This window comes from Chiloscyllium plagiosum, chromosome 4 (genome assembly GCF_004010195.1).
Source record: "Chiloscyllium plagiosum isolate BGI_BamShark_2017 chromosome 4, ASM401019v2, whole genome shotgun sequence".
Classification (NCBI taxonomy): Eukaryota; Metazoa; Chordata; class Chondrichthyes; order Orectolobiformes; family Hemiscylliidae; genus Chiloscyllium; species Chiloscyllium plagiosum.
In genome coordinates, this window is record NC_057713.1 from 8,197,931 (window position 1) to 8,218,199 (window position 20,269).

At 40.0% G+C, this 20,269-nt stretch overlaps 1 protein-coding gene across 9 annotated transcripts in view; it reads left to right on the forward strand.

Annotated features, from left to right (window-relative positions):
* The window catches only part of LOC122548836 (vacuolar protein sorting-associated protein 13B-like), a 968,370-nt gene that overhangs the window by 159,663 nt on the left and 788,438 nt on the right, over positions 1-20,269 (forward strand). For all 9 annotated transcript variants that reach the window (XM_043687672.1, XM_043687667.1, XM_043687669.1 and 6 more), the window contains exons 12-13: positions 11,628-11,715; positions 13,786-13,980. In XM_043687672.1, the coding sequence (XP_043543607.1) occupies positions 11,628-11,715; positions 13,786-13,980 (283 nt within the window). The remainder of the gene's footprint in view (positions 1-11,627; positions 11,716-13,785; positions 13,981-20,269) is intronic.

Sequence of the window (20,269 nt, forward strand, 5' to 3'; positions counted from 1 at the left end):
GTACTTATTAAGTTTTCCTGCTATTTCCTTATCTCCCATCACTAGGCTTCCAGCATCAGTTTGAAGTGGCTCAATGTCTACTCTTGCCTGTTGTTTGTTTCTTATGTATTGAAAGAAACTTTTGCTATCATTTCTAATATAGCCTGGCGAGCCTACCTTCATATTTGATCCTCTCCTTCCTTATTTCTCTCCTTGTTATCCTCTGTTTGTTTTTGTAGCCTTCCCAATCTTCTGATTTCCCAGTGCTCTTGGCCACTTTATAGGCTCTCCTATATTTCTCCTCATCCCTGTCTTAAATGGGAACCCATTATCTTGAACATTGATTTGTAGTTCTCAATTCGCCCACAAGAGAAAAATGCTTTTCACCCTGCTTCTACACTTAGGATCTTGCTTTTAATTTAAGTCACCTCTTATTCCTCTCCATTTCAATGGATAGCAGCCTGTCCAATCTTGCTCATAAGGCAACCCACCCATTTAAGTTATTAGTCTTGTAAACCTCCTCTGAACAATGTCCGATGCAATTACATCTTTGCTTAAAAAAGACCATTATGGTACACAGTACTCCAGATGTGATCCCATCAGTGCCCTATAGAACTGAAGCATAACCTCACTACTTTGGTGTTCAGTTCTCCCCTCATTAACTGATGACATTTTTGTGAGCTTTCCTGCAAATGGATTCAAGCCTTTTGTGCAATAGGACAACCAGATCCTTCTGCACCTCAGTGCTGTGCAATCGCTCCCCATTTAGATATGCTTTTTCTATTGTTCCTGTCAAAATGGACTATTTCATATTTTCCCACATCATACTCAATTTGTGAAATCTTTGCTTACTCACTTAACCTATCTATACCTTTGTTTAGCCTCCTTAAGCCTTTTGTCTACATTTTTTTTCACCAATTTTTGTTGTCTGCAAATTTAGCAATATAATTATTATTTATGTGAAACACTATGGCATCACCACTGATTTCTATGGGGCACCACTTGTTATGTCTTGCCAACTAGAAAAGACCCATTATGACCACTGCCAATTCCTGTTCAGTAGTCAATTTTCTATTCATGTCAATATGTTATACCTCACACTAGGAGGTTCTATTTTCCACAATTACCTTGGATGTGGCACTTTATCAAATGCCTTCTGGAAATTGAAATACAGGGTATTCATGACTTTCGTTTTAGCCATAATGCATGTTACTTGTTCAAAGAACTCTAAAGAACTGGCTAAACATAACTTTGCTTTCACAAGTTTCCTGTAGTTATAATCTCTCCTTTCAACATCCACCTTGTTAAGTCCCCTCACGATCTTGTATGTTTCCAAGAGATCACTTCTAATTTTTCTAAACTGCGAATAGATAAAAGTCAAGCCTGTTCAAATTTTCCTCTCAAAATAGTCCCTCTGTGGTACCAGTTGAGTGTACTTTCTCTGAACTGCTTCTGATGGATCTGCATGCTTTCTTAAATAAGACCAAATCTGTACATTGTATTCCAAATGATGTTTCATCAGTGTTCAATTGTCATAAATTAGCAAATAGAGTAGAGAATAAGCTGGTGGGAAACATAAAGCTAATTGTAAAATAGGTATGAAAAGAGAAAAAAGTAGTGAAGACAAATATAGGTCCCTTGACAGTCAGAAACAGGAGAAATTAGAATGAGGAACAAAGAAATTCCAGACCAATTAAATACACATTTTGATTCTGTCTTTATAATGGATGACACAAATAACCTCCCAAAAATATTGGGGAGCACAGGTTCTAGAGAGCAGGTGAAATTTATAAAGTCAGTATTAATAGGAAAATGGTGTTGGGGAATCGATAACCTACATCCAGAGTACTTAAGGAAATGGCAGGAGAAGTAGTGGATGCATTGGTGGCCATCTTTCTAGATTCTGTCCACTCTAGATCAGTTCCCATGGAGTGAAGGGTAGCTAATGCAATTCCATTATTTAAAAGAGAGGTAGAGAGAAAACAGGAAATTAATATCTGATTAGCTTGACATTGGCACTGGGAAAAGTGCTAGAGTCCATTATAAAAGATTTAAGAGCAGAGCACTTGGAAAACAGTGAAAAGATCTGACCGAGGCAATGTGCATTTATGAAATTGTGGTTGACAAATCTACTGGAATCTTTCGAGGATATAGTGAGTGGAGTTGATATGGAGAGGAAAATGAGGACTGCGGGTGCTGGAGATCAGAGTCGAAGAGTGTGGTGCTGGAAAAGCACAGCTGGTCAGGCAGTATCCAGCGAGCAGGAGATTTGACGTTTCGAGCATAAGCCCTTCATTAGGAATGAGGCTTGTGGTCCAAGGGGGCTTGATATGGAGGAGGGCAGAGAATATGATTTACTTGGACTTACAGAAGGCTTCAATAAAGTCCCAAATAAAAGATTAGCATGTAAAGTTAGAGCACATGAGATTGGACAAAGTGTACTGACATAGATAGAGAACTGAAAATGTGTTGCTGGAAAAGCGCAGCAGGTCAGGCAGCATCCATGGAGCAGGAGAATCGACGTTTCGGGCATGAGCCCTTCTTCAGGAATGAGGAAAGTGTGCCAAGCAGGCTAAGATAAAAGGTAGGGGGGAGGGGCGTTGGAAATGCGATAGGTGGAAGGAGGTCAAGGTGAGGGTGATAGGCCGGAGTGGGGGTGGGGGCGGAGAGGTCAGGAAGAAGATTGCAGGTTAGGAAGGTGGTGCTGAGTTCAAGGTTTGGGACTGAGAAAAGGTGGGGGGAAATGAGGAAACTGGAGAAATCTGAGTTCATCCCTTGTGGTTGGAGGGTTCCTAGGCGGAAGCTGAGGCACTCTTCCTCAGCCATCGTATTGCCATGGTCTGGCATGTCCTTGGTGGAGTGGGAGGGGGAGTTGAAGTGTTGAGTCACGGGGTGGTTAGGTTGGTTGGTCAGGGTCTCCCAGAGGTGTTCTCTGAAACGTTGCGCAAGTAGAGAACTGGTTAGCAGACAGGAAACAAACAGTAGGAATAAACTGACCTTTTTTCTGATCACTAGCCAGTGGCTAGTGAGGTACCACAGGGATCAGTGCTTGGACCTCAGCTATTTACAATCTACATTCATGATTTAGATGAGGGAACTAAAAATAATATCTCCAAGTTTGTAGGTGGCACAAACCTCAGTGGGAGGCTGAACTTGAAGGAGGAAACAGAGATACTTCATTGACACTTGGACAAGCTGAGTGAGTGAGTGATTTTTATCTGAAGGGCAATAGATTAAGAAAGGCCGACATGCAATGAGAGAGGGTGGCCTCGTACACCAGTTGCTGACAGTAAGTATGGAGGTGCAACGGGCAGTTAAGAAGGCAAATGTCATGATGGCTGTCAGGTGAGAGGATTTGAGTAAATAAGTAGGAATGTTTTGCTGCAACTGTACAGGCCATTGATAAGACAAATGTGGAGTATTGTGCACAGTTTTGACCTCCTTTGCTGAGGAAGTATGTTCTGACTATTGAGGGAGTGGAAAGAAGGTTTACCAGCCTGCTTTCTAGGGTGGCAGAATTGATGTATGAAGAGAGACTGGTTCAGTTTGGATTATGTTCACTGGAATTTAAAAGAATGAGCAAAGATCTCATAGAAACCTATGAAAATTCTCACAGGATAAGGCAGGGTAGGTGGAGTGAGAATGTACTCGATAACTGGAGAGTCCAGAGTCAGAGGTCGTGAGGATATGGGATAGGCCATTTAGCAGAGATGAGGAGGACTTTTTTTTTAAATCCTAAGAGTGGTGAACCTGTGGAATTCTCTGCTATGGGAAACTGTTGAGGCTAAAACTTTGAAGATTTTCAAGGAAGAGTTCTTAGGACCAAAGGGATCCAAGGATATGGAGAAAGAGTACTGAGTTAGATGATCAGCTATGATCATACCCTGTACTGTATTTATATTGATGCTACTCCAATATTACCACAATGTTACTGGAGTAATAATCTAGAATTCCAGACTGCTGCTCTGGAGACATGAGGTCAAATTCCACCAACTTAATTTAGTTTTAATTATTATGTCTGGAATAGAATAGTCACATTACTAATAGAAACATAGAAGATAGGAGGAAAGGTTTGCCATTTGACTGCTTGAGTCTGCTCCACCATTCAGTATAATCAGAGACTGAAGGCAACAGAGGTGTGTGTGTGTGTGTGTGTGTGTGTGTGTGTGCGTGCGCCAAAGGAAATGGTGGAGACTGGTACAGTTAGAACATTTAAAAGGCATTTGGATGGGTACGTGAGTAAGAAGGGTTTCGAACGATATGCTGGCAAATGGGACTAGCTTAACTTAGGATATCTGGTCAGCATGGACGAGTTGGACTGAAGGGTGTATTTTTTAGTGTTAAGCTCTGTGACTTTATGATCATGGCTGATTATTGAGAGCAATACCCTAATTCCCCGCCCCCTCAAAACCACATTTCTTGATCTCTTTAGCATCAAGACTTATTTACCTCCTTAAATACACAGTGTTTTGGCCTCAACAACTTTCTGTGACAGTGAATTCCAAAGGCTCACTAGTCTCTCGGTAAATAAATTTCTCCTCATTTTAGTCCTAAAATGTTTGCCCCTTATCCTTAAACAATGACCCCTAGTTCTGGAGTCCCTAACCATCAGGAACATTGTTTCTGCATCTAAGCTGTCTGGTTCTGCTATAATTTTTATAGATTTCTATGAGATCCCCCTTCTAAACTTCAGTGAATACAATCCCACCAATTCAATCTCACCTCATACATCCATATTGCCATTCCAGGAATTAATTTGGTAAACCTTCGCTCTACACTCTAAAGCAAGAACATTCTTTCTTAGATAAAGTGAGCAAAATATACACAATGTACTAGTTGTGGTCTCGCCATTGCCCTGTATAACTGTAGCAATGTGCCTTTATTTCTGGATTTGAATCCGTTTGCTATGAAGGGCAAAATATAGCTTGCCGCCTTTACTGTTTGCTGCACCTGTGCGCTTACTTGGAGCAACTGGTGCACAAGGACACCTGGGTCTCATTGAACATTCCCCCTCTCAATTTACATCTATTCAAATAATAAACTGCCTCACTCTGTTTGCTACCAAAGTGGATAGCTTCATGTTTATCCATATTATACTCCCATCTGCAAAGCATTTGCCTATTCACTCACCCTGTCTAAATCACACTGCAGCATCGCTGCATCCTCCTTATAGCTCACCCTTCCACCCAGCAATTGTGTCATCTGCAAATTGAGATATTGCATTAGTTCCCTTATCTAAATCATTGACATTTATTATGAATAACTGCGGTCCTCGTACCAATCCCTGAGTTACCCTACTAGTCACTGCCTTCTATTCAGAAATAAACCCATTTATTCCTACTGTTAGTTTCCTTGTCTGCTAACCAATTTTCTGTTCATCTCAAACACTACCCCAATCTTTAATTTTCAGACATCAATGCCTTTTGTGGAACTTCGTCAAAAACCTTCTGAAAATCCAAATAAATCACATCCACTGGCTCCCCAAACAACTGTACTAATTGCATTCTCGAAGAACTGGTATTATTGCTAGACTGCTAATTCAGAGACCTGGTAATAATTTAAGGTTCAAATCCTGCCATGTCAGAAGGTAGAATTTGAATTCCCGAAATACCTGAAAATTGGGAGTCTAATGATGACGATGAAACAATTGTCGATTGTTGGAAAAACTCATCTGGTTCACTAATGTCCTTTAGGGAAGGAAATTACCATCCTAACCTAGTCTGGCCTAAATGTGACTCAAGACCCATACAATGTGGTTGCTACTTAGCTGCCTCTAAGCATTTAGGGATGGGTAGTAAATGTTGGCCTGGCCACATCCCCTGAATGAATAAAAGAAAATTCCAGTAGGTTTGTCAGGCATGATTTCGCTTTTGTTCGTCCACATTGATTGTTCTGCCACTGTTTCCTAAGTGCTCTGCTATAAAATCCTTGATGATGGATACTAGCACTTTCCCCAGTACTGACGGCAAAGTCTCTTGTCCATAATTCCCTATTTTTACACAACCTCCCATTTTAAATGATGAGGTTAAATACGCTACCCTCCAATTTATAGGAACTGTTCCAGAGTATAAAGAATTTTGGGAATTCACCACCAATACATCCACTATTTCTAGGGCTACTTCCTTAAGTACTCTGGGATTTGGATTATCAGGCCTGGGGATTTATCAGCCTTTGATCTTATCAATTTCTCCAACATTTCTGTACGAATACAGATTTGCTTCAACTTCTTCCTTACACTCAACCCTTTGTTCCTCATCATTTTTGCTACATTATTTGTGTCCTCCTTTGTGAAGCCTAAAGTCAAGTATGCATTTAATTTGTTAGCCATTATAAATTCCCCCATTTCTGACCTAAGGGACCTACATTAGTTTTCACCAATCTTTATCTGTCTGCATACCTATGGAAACTTCTTACAGTCAGTTCTTATATTTCACTCGCACTCTATTTTCCCTTTCTTAATCAATCCCTTCACCCTCTTTTGTTGACTTCTAAACTGTTTCTCGTCCTCAGGTTTTCTCTTACCAATTTGTATGCCTCATTTTTGCACTGAATGCTACTTCTAACTTCCTTTATTAGGCCTGATTTGGCCACTATTCTCTTTGCACTCTTGTGCCAGATAGGAATAAACAATTTTTGCAGTTCACCTTTTTGCTTTTTCAATGTTTGCTGCTGCCTGTCATTTTTTATTCACTCACGGGATAAGGCATCGCTGACTAGACCAGCATTTATTGCCCATTGCCCAAGAAGACAGTGAGCCAGACGGGCTTGTCTAACGATTCAAATCCGCTATCTGCCATGGTGGGATTCAAATCTGGGTTCCCAGAAGATGACCTGGGTGTCTAGATTAACAGTCCAGTGATAGTACAACTGGACCATTGCCTCCCCCCCCCCCCCCCACCTACCTTCTCAACCTTACACCCTTGTGTGATTTATGGTAACCCTCAGGTTAAACCAGTTGTGTCTCTCCAATGAGACAGCAGCCCCATGGTCCTCTGAGACTATGTTGACTTTGCTTTTACGACATCTATCTCTACCGTGACATGTTTGACTCAGTTACCTTTTAAGTAACATGACAAGCTACTCACATTGCTACACAAAAGTCAAGTACTGCTGGTGTATCTATATTTATTCAAGATTGTGGCTTGCCACTACTTCAAGGCAATGAGGGAAAAGCAGTATGTGCTGTTTCTGTCGCCAATGCTCACATCTTATAAATAAATTAAAAATAAATGAATGAGTACTACAATGTCATTGTGAAGATCCAATGTTTTTCTCTTAGCCTGTTTGGGGGAGAAATTGGAAGTAAATTCACCATTGGGTCATCTTTATTTGAGTTGTGGATGCCAGAGATGTGGATGTCACTTAACTTTTCATTGCCTTGGTTAAAACTTTTGCCAAACTGGAATTTGAGGTGTTGGTTCATCATGTGTTATGCTTATGTTGCATTATTTTTTATGAAAATGTTTTTGCAAGAAAAGAAACTTTGCATCCTGCGTGCTTGATTTATGTTTAAGGGCAGCAAATAATCGAGGATTGGGTGTCTGAATTAACAGGAGAAAAAGGAACCTTAATGTTAACTGGCAGCAAAAAGACTCGGGCAGACCTTAATGAAGTGTTAGAGAGTGTGCAGATCAGCTGAAACATTTAACTGACTGACAGAAGTGGAAACACTTGGTATGAAGCAAATGGATAGACGAGGAGATGTGAAATGTACTGCCTGTTGAGATGGTGAGGCAAATCATATCAGCATATCCTAGAGTGAGTAGGTCAGAGTTTTTTGATAGAGGAGAAACTGTAAGTTATTTTTATATCTTCAAAATTCATCAAATGGACCTCAGCATAGTCTTTAGCTTTGTGTTCTGTTGATCATAAAGCTTAAGTCTACTCATTATATTACACACCTTAGGAAGGTTGACTTGAATCTTTTGGATGGAAAGTGCATAAAATCTTATGTTTGATACCTGACACACAGGAAAATAGTTGTGGTTGTTGGAGGTCAATCACCTCAGCTTTCAGGTATTTCAGTGTTCTAGGCCAAACCATCTTCAGCTGCTGCTTGATCAATAACCTTCCCTCTATCATAAAATCAGAAGTGGAGATGATTGCTGATGTTTGCACAATATTCAGCACCAATGTTAAGTACCTCAGGTACTGAAGCAGTATATCAAGACCTACACAATATCAAGGTTTGGGCTGAAAAGTGGCAAGTGCCACACAAATGCCAGGCAATGACCATCTCCAGCAAGAGACAATCTAACCACTGCCCCTTGACATTTAATGGCATTACCATCACTGAATTCCTTACTTTCAACATCCTGGATGAGTGCCATTAACCAGAAACTGAACTCACCATTTTTAAAATTCATTCATTGAGGGCATCATTGACTCGGCCAGCATTTATAGTCCATCCTTAATTGCTCAGAGGGAAGTTACAAGTCAACCACATTGCTGCAGATCTGGTGTCATATCCAGGTCAGACCAGGTGTTATTCCCAAAACAACAGTTTGAACCAGGTGAGTTTTTCCGACAATTGGCAATAGATTCATGGTCAGATTTTTATTGGATTTAAATTCGACCATCTGTTTTGCAGGATTCAAATCCGGTTTACCAGAAGCTTACCGTCGTCTCTGGATTAACAGTACAGTGAAAATACCACTAGGTAGTCTCCTCCCAGTATGGCATCATAGTCATTCAGCATGGAAACAGACCTTTCGGTACAACACATCCATGCTGACCAAACATCCCAATCTGACCTAGTCCCATTTGCCAGCATTTGGTCCATATCCCCCTGAACCCTTTCTTTTTATATACCCATCCAAATGTCTTTTAACTGTTATAATTGTACCTGCCTCCACCACTTCCTCGAGCAGCTCATTTCATACATGCACCAACCTCTGTAAAAAAAAAAGTTACCCCCTCAGGTCCTTTTTAAATCTTTCCCCTGTCACCTTAAACCTATGCCCTCTAGTTTTGGACTCCCCCACTCTGGGGAAAAAGACCTTGGCTATTCACCCCGACTACGCCCCTCATGATTTTAAAAAAAACCTCTATAGAGTTACCCCTCAGTCTCTGCTGCTCCAAGGAAAACAGCCTCAGCCTATTCAGCCACTGTGTATAGCTCAAATCTTCTGGTCCTGGCAACTTCCTTGTAAATCTTTTCTGAACTCTTTCAAATTTCACAACATCCTTTCTACAGAAGGGCAACCAGAATTGTATGCAGTATCCTAAAAGTGGCCTCACCAATGTCCTGTACATTTGTAACATGATGCCCCAACTCCTATACTTCAGGAAGGGCTAATGCCCGAAACGTCGATTCTCCTGTTCCCTAGATGCTGCCTGACCTGCTGCTTCTCCAGCAACACATTTCCATCTCTGATCTCCAGCATCTGCAGACCTCATTTTCTCTTCAGTGTGGTAGAATGCTCCTGGCTTGCCTGAACAAGTGCTGCTCCAACAGAACTCAAGACATTTGACACTATCAAGGCCAACTCAAAAAGTGTGGCACTGGAAAGGCACAGCAGGTTAGGCAGCATCTGAGGAGCAGGAGAGTCAACGTTTCGGGCATAAGCCATTTATCAGGAATATTCCTCATGAAGTGCTTATGCCCGAAACATCGACTCTCCTGCTCCTCAGATGTTGCCTGACCTGCTGTGCTTTTCCAGCGCCACACATGTTGACTCTGATCTCCACCATTTGCAGTCCTCACTTTCTCCTCCACCATCAGGGACAAAGCAGCTTGCTTGATGGCACCACATTCACAAACATTCAGTCTCTCTGCCACCAAGACTAAGTAATAGCAGTGTGTACCATCTACAAGATGCACTGCAGAAATTCATCAAAGATCCTGAGACAGCACCTTCCATCTGGAAGCACAAGGGCAGCTGATAATGGGAACAACACCGCCTGCAAGTTCCCCTTCCAAGCCACTCCTCATCCTGACTTGGAAATATACCACCATTTCTTCGTTGACACTTAGTCAAAATTCTGGAATTCCATCCCTTAAGGAATGATCCCTCGCCCTCACCCTAACCCTAACCCTGTATCATGTGGACTGCAGTGGTTCAAGAAGGCAGCTCACCACCATCTTCTGAAGGGCAACTGGGGCGGGCAATAAACACTGGCCTAGCCAGTGATGGCTATGTCCCATGAGTAAATGAAAACAAGGATCTCCATAGAAACAGATGACTTTTTAAAAGAGATTAATTTCCCAAACTACCAATGGAAATAAACCAGTGCACATAATTTCACTTTTTAAGACTTTTACTTTATATCAGCGAACTAACATCAACAGGAAGTATTAATTGACAGACATCTTGTAGATTAAACCAAAAAAAAGGGTAAGCTCTGCGTTCATGAACTGATACAATGAAATTTGTCTTTGGAAACACAAATACATGTGTTTTGGCAGATACTTAGCAGTTCAGGAGGAATACCACTGTATTTGAAAGGCCAAGTCACTCCATCTATCCAGTGGAAGTTCACTTCTTCCCATTGCATCAGATTGAAACTTCCAATATCTTCTACAGTTGTATCAGTCATTATTTGAGTTTTCCAGACATGATTTTCACAAGCAAAGCAAACTTCAAAGACTGTCCATTCCCTAAATCTTCAAGACCCTCTTTGCTACCTTCCTTGAGAACAGACAAAAAACTTTCACAAGCAAACCACCTTAGTTGTTAACATAAGACCATTCACCTTCCTTTCCTCCAGAAGTAGTTTCTTTATTTCTTTGTCTCATGCAACAGTTATCCTTTGATGTAAGATGCTGTGAAAAGGTTATAAAATTGCATATTCCACTGTACCAATTATTTTTTCATTTCCATCCCTATTGGCTACCATATCATGGGATTTTGCAAGCCGAGGTGTTTATGCAGAATTCATTATTTTACTTTGAGTTAAAAGTACATGTCGAAGTATTCCTGTCTTGCAAAGTTGAGCATTCATGACAGCTTCTTAAAATTACAATTATCCTCAATCTCTGAAACACAGTGTTCAGTTGAGCACTGAAAATAATCATTCCAAATTAGGTATTCAAAGCCATCCTGTAAAATCAGCAGCAGACGATTGTAGCTTTTACCTTTTGAGTAGTCTGGTTTGCAGAGGAGAAAATTATTTTACTCTCAGGTAATGGTCATGAATATGGAATAGCTGAGAAAATGAAATCCAAACAGCTTTCCAGCATCCCACAAAGAAACTATGGCAAAGTAGAACACAGCAATAGAAAGTCTTGTTCATGTAATGGAAAGCTATTGCACGATTAAGCTGGATACCTTCGAGTAAATTTGAAGATGCTATTTTAATTGGTTTCACTTTGTAAAATAAATATTTAAACACATTATTACATTTACTAATGGTCGAAGATACATTTGGAGACAAATTTCCTGTGATTTTATTGACCGTGTAAATAACTAAAATTAGATATTAACTGGTGAAATGGTGACTCAAATTGTATAGTGCTTTTGTGCACAACCTGAATTCTGTTGCATTACTTGAGCAGGAGAATGCTTTAGATAACCTCTGTTCTCTTTCGCTGATAAGCCTTTGTGTAAAAGGCTATGCAAATACAAATAACATTCACATAAAGTGTTGTAATCTGTGAGTTCCATCCTTTTGGAACTTAAGTTCTATTTGTCTTTCTTTGTTGGCAGGAGACATACACAGAGATAGCTGGTGTACAGCGTTTTGGGGCCTTCTACATGGATTACCTATACACAATGGAGTGTAGTAGTGGCAAAGGTATTGCTTTATTTTCTCTTTGATGTTTGCTTCCCTCCCCTTGAACTAGACAAACAAATGTTTCTTCGTAGACATTTGGTCCTTGACCTGTTGCCCTCTCTTTTACCTCAATCTAACCAGAATAGTCTGAGATTATATCTTCAAGAAAGGACTGGGATAAGCACTGAATATGGATTATATTGCGAAACTAACAAGTGTGCTTTTGGTCAGCTCACATGTTCAATGCTTTCTATAAACAATGTGCCCTGCTCTATGTTGTCTTTCTAGATGATTTAATCTATAGCTGTCTTACAGACACTCTCTTCACAGTGAACTTCACAATATTTCATAAAAGTTAATCCTTTTCATGTAATTGCAAAGTCTGTTACTGTAATTGGAGATTGTTGTTTAGTCAGCCTTTTTCATGACATCAGTATTCGAAAACAAAACACTTCGACTATTCACCTTATCTGTGCCCCTCATAATTTTATAAACCTTTATAAGTTTACCCCTCAACCTCCTATGCTCCAGTGAAGAAAATTCCCGCCTATCCAGCCTATCTTTATTACTCAAGTCCTTCAGTCCTGGCAACATCCTGGTAAATCTTCTCTGAACGCTCTCCAATTTAAAATAATTATTATATTGGAACTGGAATGAAGTTGCTGCAGTGCACTCTTGGCTAATATTTGAGCAGACATTTTACAGACCTTATTGCAGCCGGTTGATGTTTGCTTTGAGATGCCTGCTAGATTAATAGGAGCAGTTTTGTGTGGTTTTTCTGAACCAGTTAAATTGCTGGAAGAAAATAGACCCAGATCATGTGATTTCTATAGCAGATCACAAGACAATGCGATAGATTGAATGGATAAATCAGTTGACCAGAAAGGATTTAAAGTTAATATTCTTGTAATAGTATAGTAAACGTTTAATTAAATTAAAGCTTGAATTATTAATCATTCACCAAAAGGTAAACTACTCAGTTAGTAATCCACAACCTTCTGTGCCATTTTATCTTCGTGATGTAACTTCTCCAGAAAGAGAAATTAAAATCTGTTTCTTAGTTCCTCTTTGTCCTCTTTTTAAAACTGTTTGCTTTTCTGCGCCTCTTTATCACTAACTCCAGTTGGTTCAGTGTCTCACGTTTAATTGAGGGTAAGAGGCTAGACAGGTGACTTCCTTCCAGTCCTATATCATCACTGTCATACAAACGATATCATACTCCTTTCTTGCCCTATTGCTAACATCTGTCCAGTCACTGCATTGTCAGAGTAATGGTTTGAAACTTATGTATTTGAATCACTTTTCAATGGGATTATTTTTAAGTGGCTAAATGAAAATGATGTATCATGTCAGAGGTGTATTGAGTACCTTGTCAAGACAATGCTTCCCATATTTATGAAAACATTCTGGTGGATTGGCTAAGACCAAAGTAAACATTGTGCAAAAAAAGCTCAGTTTAAAAAATCTCAATTACTTGCTTCATAGGTGAGTAATGTTCCCTGTTGATTGATTGCAAAGTGAGCTAATCTCTTTGCTTTATGGATGTTAGGAAGAGAAAAATTGAACTCTTCAGCTGTCAGGCTTGTATAGTAAGGATGCCTTTACAATGAAGCAACAGTCTGGGCAAATAAATTATAATTTTGGGTTTTAAGTTAGACAAATCAATCCCTGCACAACTAGCCTGCTGTGTAGTTGGAACCTCAACTCCATTATTGAAGTTGTAACTCTGCCCCTGCCTTTAAACACATTTGTGCACTGCTGATGTCAGATAGTCAGAATTTCGAATGTTTAAGTACTACTCAGGGAAAGTAGGGTGCAAAGCAATGCTTGCTGATTAAACTGAGGTTAGATAGTTTAAAAGTTCTCAGGTAGTCAAAACCAATGAGTAATCTATATGAATGTTTTGACGCTGCTCCGGATTTATTCTTTGCTTAATATTGATTTGACTATTCCAATGCTGTTTTGGTTAGCATTCCATCAGTTCTCTCTTTTTAGAATCTGGTTCAGTTTATTCTTTTGGGTTCATAATTGGCAGAACTGTTTTTATTCAAAAAAGGAGTTGCTGATGCCATATGGTTGTTTTATTCTCAGGTTCTGTTAGTCAACAACAAGATGTTTCTGCAAATAAAAGTGAAGATCTGGGCAGCGTCCAAGAGATGTCCACAAAAAGTCTAGTTATAGGTCCAATGGAGGTTCAGCTGGACAGTAGCTCTGTTCACAGAATACTAAAGATGGTGGCCTGTGGACTGGACCATGAGTATGAACCATACAGTAAGCCTCACTCAGGTTAGAACAAAATTGTAGTGATCCTACAAAAGTATTTACTGTAACTTTTTTATTCTCATAGTTTTTACAGTTGGTAAAAGTCAACTACTTTTAGTAGTGTCAATGTAATGTTGTATTATACTGTATAGTTAAAAATTACTTAATTTTAGTTTGCATCATTTCACCTTTTTTATTGGCAATCGAGCCAAACCTGCTCATTATGCTAAGTTTGGGTTTAGCCAGAACCACTCAGCTCCTGACCTAATGTTTAGATTAGATTTAGATTAGATTAGAATGGTGCTGGAAAAGCACGGCCGTTCAGGCAGCATCCGAGGAACAGTAAAACCGACGTTTCGGGCAAAAGCCTGATGAAGGGCTTTTGCCCGAAACGTCGATTTTACTGTTCCTCGGATGCTGCCTGAACGGCTGTGCTTTTCCAGCACCATTCTAATCTAAACTCTGGTTTCCAACATCTGCAGTCATTGTTTTTACCCTCCTGACCTAATAACAGCCTTGGTTTAACAGAAAAATACAGTTGAACTCCAGTGGGGAGGTGAGTGAGACACTTCTTGATGTCAAGGTTGCATTTGAACAAATGTGGCATCAAAGAACTCCAGCAAAACTAGAGTCAATAGAAGCTGGGAGGAGCAAGCTCTCTGCTGATTTGAGTCATACCTAGCACCAAGAAAGGTGGTTGTGGTTGTTGGAGGTCAGTTATCTCAACGACAAGGCATCTTGATAGGAGTTCCACATGGTAGATATTTTCTAACCAACCTCTTCAGAGTTGTCATTACACACTCCTGGAACAGGTGGGACTTGTACCCAGACCTCCTGGCTCAGAGATGGAGACATTACCACTGCACCACAAGAGCCCAACAGTTTCTCAAGAGAATATTCTAGGCCCAAACATCTTTAGCTGCTTTATCAATGATCTTCCCTCTATCAGAAGAACAGAAGTGGTTATGTTTGCTGATGATTGTGCAATGTTTAGTACCATTGCACACTCCTCAGATACTGAAATATTCCATGTCCAAATGCAGCAACACCTGGATGATATTCAGACTTGATCTGATAAATGGCAAGTAATATTCGCACCATACAAATTCTAGCCAATGACCATCTTCAACAAGAGAGAATTTTAGCATCACTGAATCGCCCACTATCAACATCTAGGGCAGGGGTGGTGTTGTTTGGGATGGGGAGTACCTCAGTGCCTGACTTATCAAAGCTGTCCATCATCGATAAGGCACAAGTCAGGAGTGTGATGGACTATCACCCACTTCCCTGGATGACTGCAGCTCTGACCACACTTAAAAATTGACAATAGCTAGGCCAAAGCAGCTCACTTAATTGGCACCACATTTACAAGCATTCACTCCTTCCACACTGACACTCAGTAGTAGCAGTGTGTATCATCTACAAGATGCACTACAAAAGTTCACCAAAGCTTCTCTGACAAAACCTTCCAAACCCATAACCGTTACAATCCAGGACAAAGGCAGCAGATACATGGGAACATCACCACTTGCACATTCCCTTCCAAGCCACTCACCATCCTTACTTTGAAATATCACTGCTCTTTCCTGTCCCTTTGCCAATATTCTTAAACTTCCTATCTACACCAATGGACAAGAGAGGTTCAAGAAAGTAGCTCATCATCACATTTCCAAGGGTGTCTAGAGATGGGCAATAAATGCTAACAAAGCCAGTGAACCTCACATCCCAGGAATGAATAAACATCAAAGTGATGAATCACTTTTACACAGTGCAGTAGGTATCCGTTTGACTGTTTGTGTTTGTGCTGACATCCAATTAGACCATTGTCCTCTTCTCATAGAACTTCTTATGAGCCATATATTTATTTGAAATGTCAATAGTGGATCTGCTTCCATTGCCCTTTCAGGCAGGTAAACCAGTTCATCAAAACACATCTCTCCTCTGGCACTTTTTCCAAAGATCATTCATCTGTATTCTCAACATACTAATCCTCTATTTCTGGAAATAGTTTTGTTGTATTTAAGCATATGAATATGCATATGAATATGCTGAATATATTAATACAGCCGCAAAATTAATTTTTATGTACATTGCACTTTTTTCTGGTGGGGATGGGATTCATGAAGATTCTATTGCCTTCCCATATCAACACCCTGACGAATCAGAATCTATGTGAGAATTAAAATGGACAATTAACTGTTCTTTCTTCATGGTGGTAAAAACAATGACTGCAGATGCTGGAAACCAGATTCTGGATTAGTGGTGCTGGAAGAGCACAGCAGTTCAGGCAGCATCCAAGGAGCTTCGAAATCGACGTTTTGGGCAAAAGCCCTTCATCTGGAATAAAGGCAGTGAGCCTGGAGCGTGGAGAGATAAGCTAGAGGAGGGTGGGGGTGGGGAGAAAGTAGCATAGAGTACAATGGATGAGTGGGGGAGGGGATGAAGGTGATTGGCGAGGGAGGAGAGTGTGGAGTGGATAGGTGGAAAAGGAGATAGGCAGGTAGGACAAGTCCGGACAAGTCATGGGGACAGTGCTGAGCTGGAAGTTTAGAACTAGGGTGAGGTGGGGGAAGGGGAAATGAGGAAACTGTTGAAGTCAGGGCCAACCAATCAGTACCCTTTTTCTCATGCTGTGTAAATTCATGTTCCTTTTTCAAGTTTATTTCTTGCATCCCAGTCCTCATGAATTTGAAATTGAATTTAATTTATTGTCATGTGTCCTGGGGCACAATGAAAAGCATTGTCTTGTGAGCAATACAGGTAGATCACATTGTTAAATAGCATAGCTATGCAAATGATAGGTAAACAGTGGCGAAAACAAAAATACAGGTACAGGCGAATGAGTGCGTCTGGAAAAGCTTCAACTCCCTGTCTCTTTTCATCAAGATTTAATTTCTGGACTATCAAACAATTATTTAGGATTTGATAAACAGACCTAAATAACATAAGTTTAAAAACATTAACACATAAAATGTAATGGCCACAGGCTGATCTTCTCAATGGACCAAGTGTTAGATGTGGAAAACTCAGTGAAACAGAATCTGTGCACTGTCTCACCTTAACCAATACTGTTTGGATTCAAAACTCTATTGTCAGTCCAACTAAATGTTAAGTTTTTTGAAATTCGTGCTCTTGGTTAAGTAATCTCGCATGTTGAACAATATTTCTGACATTAAAGCCCACATCCCTCACGAGCATTCAAACCTATAGCACCAACTGCTTTCTTGGCAACATACAAACCAATTGGCTGATCAGAGCCCACATCTGAAGCAACATAAGAATTAGGAACAGGAGTAGGCAATTCACACCTTCGAGCCTGCTTTGTCATTTATCATGATCATGGCTGATCTCGTCCTAGTCTCAACTCCACTTTCCTTCCCATGGCCCTTTATCTCACTTTTCATCAGAAACATGTCCATTTCTTTCTTGAATCTGTTGATTGATTCTGCCTCCACTGCACTCAGAGGTAGTGAGTTCCACAGATTCACAACCCTCTGAGAGAAGCAATTTCTCACCTCAGTTTTGAACTGGCCTGCACTTATTTTATATCTATGATCTCTTGCTCAAGACTGTCCCAAAAAGGAGAACATCTATTCAGCGTGTACCTTATTAATCCCTTTTAACATTTAATGTACCTCAGTCGGATCCCCCTTCATTCTTCTGAACTCCAGTGAGTACAAGGCCAAACTATTCAACAGTACGACAGCCCTTTCATCCCAGGAATCAACATTGTGAATCTCCTGTGAACTGCCTCCAGTGGCAATACATCCTTCCTCATGTAAGGAGGCAAAAATTAAACACAGTATTCCAAATGTGGTCTCATTATTGCCTTACATATTTGTCACAATGCTTGTTTACTTTTATAATCCAATCTTCTGCAATAACTGCCAAAATTCCATTTGCTTTTCTTATTATATGCTGCACCTACATACCCACTTTCTGTGTATTGCACAAGGACACCGACATATCACTGCACTGATGCATTTTGAACCTGCTTCCCATTTAAATAATAATCTGTCGTCTTATTTTTCTGGTCAAGATGGACAACCTTGCACTTATTCACATTAAATTCCATCTGCCAGATTTTGGCCCACTCTCTGAACCTATCAATATCCATCTGTAAACTCTTTTCTCCTCATCAAAGCCTGCTTTCCTATCTATGTTTTTTGGCATCGTCCATGAATTTTGCTATGTTACACTCTGTCCTGTTTGCAGATCATTTACATAGATTGTAAATAGTTAAGGTCCAAGAACTGGACTCTGTGATGTCCCACCAATTACAGTTTGCCATTCAGAGAAAGATCCATTTATCCTGACCCTCTGTTTTCTGTCAGTCAGACAACTTCTGTCCAAGCCAATATTCTATCCCTAACCTCCTGGGATATAACTTTCTGTATCAATCATCTAAGCCTTGTCAAATCCCTTCTGGAAGTCTGGCTTTACCACATCCACTGGATCTCCATTATCCACCTTGTTGGTTACATCCTCAAAGAACTCCATCTGGTTTGTGAAGCATGACTTGTCCTTCATGAAACTGTGCTGTCACTGGTGAATTGTGCTTTGTTTTTTCTAAGTGTTCAGTTATCTCCTCCTTTATGATTGAGTCCAGCAACTTCCCCATTACAGAGGTTAAACTAACTGGTGCATAGTTTCTAACTTTTTGCTTATCTCCTTTTCTGAATAAGGGTGTCACATTAGCATGTTTCCAATTGTTATGGGCCAGACCAGACCCACTCAAAATATTTTAAGAAGGTAGCCGAGATCCTAACTTTTTCTTATTTTAAAGGTATACGTAAAGTACTGTGTTTCAGATGTAATGTGAGTGGTGTCCAATTGACTTGACATTAAGCAAAACACAATTTATTTAAACACTACAATTAAAATATACAAAAGATAGAAGACCTTAGAATAACTTAACTCTATTGGAAAACTTAACCAAATAATGGATACTGTAATTGTTACTAATGAGCTGTTCCAATATAGTAATATTTCATAAACACACCCCTTGGCAAAAAGGCAAAATCAGATAAATAGATTTGTCTCATAGGTAACCCAGTAGCAGGGAGAAACCTCAGCTTCTAGCTAGAACCGAGAGAGAGAAGATAGCTTCTACTTCTTCAAAACTCTCGCAGCTGTTAAGACTCCAACAGCAACTTATTAAAGCTGAACCTAAAAACTTAAAAAAAATCCTAGAAATCCTGGTCTGAGAGAGCTGGCCACACCCATCCAGGCTGCTTCTATTATTCCAACATTTTTTAAAAAAACCAAGGTCTCCCAAGCTGTTTACTTTATGGGTCTTCAATAGACAGCTTATCATCTCTGCTTTAAAATCTCTCTCCAAAAAAATACAGAACCACATAACCTCTTAAAGCTACAGTATAGTCACATTATCCACTGGCACCTTTTCAGGGATTTTTGAAATGTCTATCAAGGAAGTAGTATATAAGTAAGAAGGTTTTGCTAAAATTGTGCAAGGCACTAGTCAGACGACAGCTTGGATCTTATTAACAGTTTTGGTTCTCTTACCTATAGAAAGATATGCTGGCATTGGAAGCAGTGTAGAGTAGGTTCATTAGGTTGATGCCTTCTCTGGAGGGACTGTCTTATGAGGAAAGGTAGAGTAGGTCATGGCTGTACATGTTAGAATTTGGAAGAATGAGAAGTGACCTAATTGAAACATTCAGATTTCTTAGGAGGCTTCACAAGGTTGACACGTAAATGTTGTTCACCCATCTGGGACCAGAGGGCATAATGTTAGAATAAATGGTCACATATTTAAATTAGAGATGAGGAGGAATTTCTCGTCTGATAGTATTGAATCTTTGGAATTCGACTGTAGGCCCAGCAATACTTGACAGTTAAATTCAATATAAATGAGAATATGTCCTTCATCTTGCTAAAAATATGCCCCTTGCATTTAAAATTCTGATTTCTCTCATCACTCAATAATAGATCCACTTTGAGACATGCTCTGGCAAATCTCTTTTTACCCATTTGCCTTTACTGCAATGTGAAAACTGTCAGTATATACCCACACAGTTTATTTCACAGTACTATCTGGTTTGCTAGTTCTTGAAAGGTATCAATTGTTCTTTTTAAGAATCCGAATGTAGCTAAGCAATTCTGAGACTTAAATTATATAACAGACCTGAAAATGTGTTGCTGGAACAGTGCAGCAGGTCAGGCAGCATTCAGGGAACAGGAGAATCGACGTTTCGGGCATAAGCCCTTCTTCAGGAATGAGGAAAGTGTGTCCAGCAGGCTAAGATAAAAGGTAGGGAGGAGGGACGTGGGGGAGGGGCGTTGGAAATGC